The sequence below is a fragment of the Centruroides sculpturatus genome, unplaced genomic scaffold (assembly GCF_000671375.1).
Source record: "Centruroides sculpturatus isolate CEXI.00-Female unplaced genomic scaffold, Cexi_2.0 scaffold4301, whole genome shotgun sequence".
NCBI classification, from domain to species: Eukaryota; Metazoa; Arthropoda; class Arachnida; order Scorpiones; family Buthidae; genus Centruroides; species Centruroides sculpturatus.
In genome coordinates this window covers 1,409-7,010 of record NW_019388388.1, presented here as the reverse complement: position 1 = coordinate 7,010, position 5,602 = coordinate 1,409, and the positions used below count along the sequence as shown (strand labels likewise).

Below are 5,602 nucleotides of genomic sequence, written 5' to 3'. Positions count from 1 at the left end.
ATTTTTTTCAATTTTAAAATAAAATGATCAAAAACTCACTAAGTTACAAATTCTCTGGGATATCAAAATGATGTAAATATAAATATAAGCTGTAACTTTTTACACACCAAAAGTCATGTGACTTGACTTGCACTCTGGCACTTTAAATGTTATGACTTCACATAAATTCAACTTCAAAATAGAGCCTCTTACAGTGAAAATATCACCACAATGTTTTTGCATTGCATTTAGAATTCAATTCTTCAATAAAACATACTTAGAGAAAAATGGCTTTTACGATGTTATGACATTGCATGCTTCATCTGAACTGAGGCTGGAGTTGGAGGTTGATTTCTTTGTATGATATGACAATGTGATATGTGAATAATCTAATGAAAGATGATGTTTCCCAGGAGGACTTTTCTATGAGAAACTGGTCCCTATTCAGGTGTTACAAATGTGAGAAAACCTAAAAACTCCATATAGCTAGTCCAGTGGTGAGGTGCAAATCTACAACTAATTACCAGTGGTTTTGTCCATTTGGCTACTGATGAGTCATGGAGTTGGAGTTGGAAGCAATTTTGGGTATAGTCAGAACTGGAGGCTCTGTGTACCAATTCCATATGCCTGGTTTTAGGAAATAATGATATTTACATAAATAATATTTTAGTAAAAGAAATTTATCTATATTATCAACTTTTATAAAATCAATGAAATGTTAAAATTACTTACTTTCTTAGAAGTATTGGGTGGCACTTTTTTTACTATAACACCAACAGTTACCCAATCACCTTCAATATCATTACCCCTCATATGTAATCTTATAGAAGACATTTTAACTAATTTGCGTCCTTCCATTCTACTTTTCATCACTGAAGAAGAAATTAAAGGATTTCTAAAATTGTAAAAAATTTAAATAAATATAATTGACTGTTTTAGATTGTATTTTAAATATAAAGCATTCATTCAAGGTTTCAACAATATGGAAATATTTTCTAATAATCAGTTATTTGATTTTAAGAAATAAAGAATTTATAATGAAGACCATGTTAAAATAAAATTAAAATTTTGATTAACTGGATTCTAATTTTTGAATGAAATAAAGAAACATTTTGCAAACACTGAGAGTAAGAAAGATAAATTCAGTTCTCAGAATAATTCAATTGTTCTGTTAAGATAGGCAAATGGAGAAAATGCCTTTTCTTCTTTCTATTTATTTGGAAGTGCTAATTACACACCTTTCTTCTCCAACACTAAATATCTATTTGAATTAATATAATGCAACTACATACTGTACTTCTTCATCTGACATACAATACATATTATGCTTCCAGTTTGATTATTTTTGGGAATTTAGTATAAAGAATTATGATGATAAAGATAATCTACTGAAAGTTAAACTTAATCTGATTCTTCGTTGAATGTATACAGGCATGCCACCCAGAAATGGAAAGACAACTTTGATTCCCCACAGTGGGGGCAAAAAAGGATCAGCATAAGTGAGAAAAAATGCAGAAATTTATTTCATCCCATTGTACCTGTGTATAATCATGCTGTTAGCATCTCAAAAACCTGAGAAAGATGCAGTTATAGAGCAAGAAATGGAATGAGTGCACAGTCAAGGTCTGTCTCAGGTTCCCCTGCTGTAGTTGAATTCAAGATATTTTTAACAATACAACATTTTTAGAACTGCTAAATAGCCTGAAAAAAAAGGTCAACGCCATCAAAATTTTTAGCTTGTTCCTATTTTTTCAATGTATTTTGTGGTTTGTTTTATTTGAATTTAATTTCAATACACTTCAAGTTGAATGTTTAAAATAATTAATATTCAACATAACTTTTTATATTCAAATACCATATATTTTATAAAACAAAAAAATTCTAATTTAATTTAATAATTAATTTTCTATAAAATATTTAGTCTTTAATTGACCAAATAATATTAGTGACAATATCAATCAGCAACAATATTGATAATCAGTACACTCTTAGCAATATTAAAGCATATTATTCAATATTTAAATTTCAATTCTTTCATATAATATTTATATAAATTATTTGTGTATATCCTATTTATTTTCCTAGTAAAATTAATATTAATATAATTTTATAATCAAAATAATCACATGACAGATTTTAATGGCATAACTAATAAATATAATAGGTCTTCCAAAAAGAATGCTGCCATTTTAAACGACTAATTATATTAATTATTATCTGAAAAATATTCAATGTATACCAACCAATAGAGTAACTGTCCAACTTTCTGACTCCCATATGCATTCAAATGTCTTGTTTTTTACTACCTCTAGGAAGTGCCATAAATGAAAATAGTGACTTCACAACAGAGATGTTTTGTATGTATCAACATCCCGAAGCCCGATGTATTGATACTAAGCCAAACAATTGCTGTAATTAATCAGGTTATTATGCTTTAATTAATAATAACCTGACAAATTACAGCAATCACTTGGTTTAGAGATGCAGTTTGTAAAGTTAGAATTACTCATCATTGTGAAACATGAGTAATCTGCAACTCCTACAAAGTTTAAAAATTACAGAACACAAAATATCTCTACGATGGAGTCACCATTTTCATATGTCACTTTCTATAGGCAGTAGACAACCATATGTTTGAATGCAGATTGAACAGTTATTCTATCGATTAGTGTAGATACTACATACATCTCAGATAATAATTAACATAATTACAGTAATTTAAAATGGTAGCATTCTTTTTGGAAGATCCTGTATTTAGGTAGCTGGTAATGTTTGAATCAAATTTCTTTATGATTAAAAAAAAATAACTGAAAAACCTTCAAACTGTTTTTGAGTTTTTTAACTATGTCTATCCAGTTTGTTTCTTCCCTCCTATATTACACATCATTAACTATGTTAAAACAAAATAAAATTCAATATTTGTAATCAATAAGTATTTTTTAAACTTACATTATTCGTAAATTAGAATAAATCTCAAATTCTGGTTTTGAAGATGTCTCTTTTTCTGCATTTAAGCATGTAGACTCTTTACTTTTTATGCTATTTGTCCCTGAAAGCAATTATAATACTGTAGTTAACATTAAAAACTTGGTATTACAAAAATTTTTCAACAAGTTCTATTGCTGATAATGAACTAAAAAAACTAAAATACTCAAGTTTTCTGGGTTTACTTTACAGTTAAATAGTTAACTCAATATCATTTACCTTATCCTCCAACTAATATAACAAATAAATATATTTTTTCATACTTACAAGTACTTTTACATTGAAATTTTGACGTTATTAATGATCTGGAACTCTGATTTAAATTTCTCTTTATTTCCCGCCCCAATTCTGATAACGATGAATTTCCAAAAGCATTCATCTCATCATCTGATGAATCAATTTCTCCTGAATGAATTTCACTTTTTGCTTTATCATCAGTAACTTTATTAGCTAGAACTGATTTGGACTGAGATATAAAAATATCTATACCAATATCTTTCATTTTATTTCCTTTGGTCAATTCTGTTATTTGTCTTTTATCTTCAGGCAATTCATTTACTGTTTTTTCTACATTTTCTTGCGAAGTTTTTTTCTGTAATTGTTTTTGAAGTTCGTCCATTCTTTTCTTTACAAGCTCTAATTCATTTTTTATTTCTTGTTCTGATTTTTCTTCATTATGTTTCATTTCTTTATTATCAGGAATCAAATTATCTTTCTTATCTTCCCAGCTATCTTCATCTGTCTCTAATAATTGTGTAACAATATCCAGGTCTAATTCTGCAAATAAAAATAATTATAGATACATTTTTTTTCATCCATACACAAAATATAAAAAAATAACTTAGAAAATCTTTCTATAAAAATTTTCTACTGAAAAAATTTACACTATGAAATATAAATTTACTGATTTATTAGATAATCAAATAAAAATAGAACTTGCAAGAAGTAGAGCATGGAATTTTGCAATGCTAGAATCAGATTAGGCATTGCAATGATCTGGCCATGCCTGTTGCATACTGGCTCACAGTGTCATAAAGACTAGCTTACAGCATCAACAAACTCTATGCTTTACTTCTCACAAATTATCCTTTCATTTGATCATCTATTATTAATAAATATATTGAGGGCAATTTTAATTTTTCTGATACAACAGGAATCCTTAACTGAAGAGAAATTCAACTGTCTCTAAAGAAATAAATCTTGGGATAAATTTGAATTAATTAATCCCAAAATTTTTTAATCAACTTCAGAATTACTTGCTTTATTATGACATGAAAAATTATCAGTAAACAATCTGAGTAGAATTGTAGTTCATGAATAAATATTTTTATTATGATATTATCTAAAACAGGATGTATGTATGTTTGTTCACTATACACGCCTAGGCTGTTTGACCAATTACTACAAAACTCGACAGTTAAGTTCAAATACTTCTAACTTAAATCATGCTGTACATCCCACACCAAATTATCAATTAGATTTCTCTATATTGATTAATTCTGTCTACATTTGATTGCTGACTTTACATGTAGTGCCATCTATTAAAAAAAAATTTAACAAAATAATTAACTAAATATAATTCTTACAAATAAAAGATATAATTTTAAAAACTAAGTACTATATTATATTCTTTGAATTACTGCAACAATGATTATAGTGCAAAGTAGACATGCTATTACGTGCCATTACTGTGACAAACCTGAGAAAGATGCAGTTATAGAGCAAGAAATGGAATGAGTGCACAGTCAAGGTCTGTCTCAGGTTCCCCTGCTGTAGTTGAATTCAAGATATTTTTAACAATACAACATTTTTAGAACTGCTAAATAGCCTGAAAAAAAAGGTCAACGTCATCAAAATTTTTAGCTTGTTCCTATTTTTTCAATGTATTTTGTGGTTTGTTTNATAATTCTTACAAATAAAAGATATAATTTTAAAAACTAAGTACTATATTATATTCTTTGAATTACTGCAACAATGATTATAGTGCAAAGTAGACATGCTATTACATGCCATTACTGTGACAGGTAGCACATAGCACTTGCCTGTTTGGAGTGTAGTAGTGTTTTGCCCCTGTACATCATACTTTTCCTGTTAGAACTATATTATATTCTTTGAATTACTGCAACAATGATTATAGTGCAAAGTAGACATGCTATTACGTGCCATTACTGTGACAGGTAGCACATAGCACTTGCCTGTTTGGAGTGTAGTAGTGTTTTGCCCCTGTACATCATACTTTTCCTGTTAGAAATAGAGTCATGCCAGTTATGTATTAACGCCATTCAAGGAAAAATTTTTGTATTGAAATAATGTGGTACAAATCAGAAGTTCATATATAATTAATCTGGTCCTCTTTCTCTTACAATTTCCATGTCTGGTCTTCATCTATCTAACTCCGTTCTCAAGATTAAGGAATGAAAAGACAGACAGACAACAGTGGGAATTCATAGGTCTACAATTTTTTCAAACTGCAGCCCAATAAGTACCCGCCAGTAACCGAGTGGATAAAACCACCAAACACCAGTAGTTGGTCGTGGGTTTGCGCATGGTCAACATACTGGCCAGATAGAGTTTTCTGGGTTTTCTTCGTGTTAGTAATATCTAAATAGAAGTCAGCTTTACATAAAAGTCTTTCTGG

The 5,602-nt window shown here is 28.8% G+C and overlaps 1 protein-coding gene across 1 annotated transcript; it reads right to left on the bottom strand.

Annotated features, from left to right (window-relative positions):
• Positions 1–711: 711 nt before the first annotated feature.
• On the bottom strand, positions 712–3,736 carry LOC111616926 (protein MCM10 homolog; the record flags this gene model as incomplete). Its single annotated transcript, XM_023358276.1, has 3 exons — positions 3,232–3,736; positions 2,929–3,028; positions 712–874 (listed from the first exon to the last, which is right to left on the bottom strand). Coding segments are annotated over exons 1-3 (681 nt in total), but the record flags the coding sequence as incomplete, so codon positions are not given.
• Positions 3,737–5,602: the final 1,866 nt, after the last annotated feature.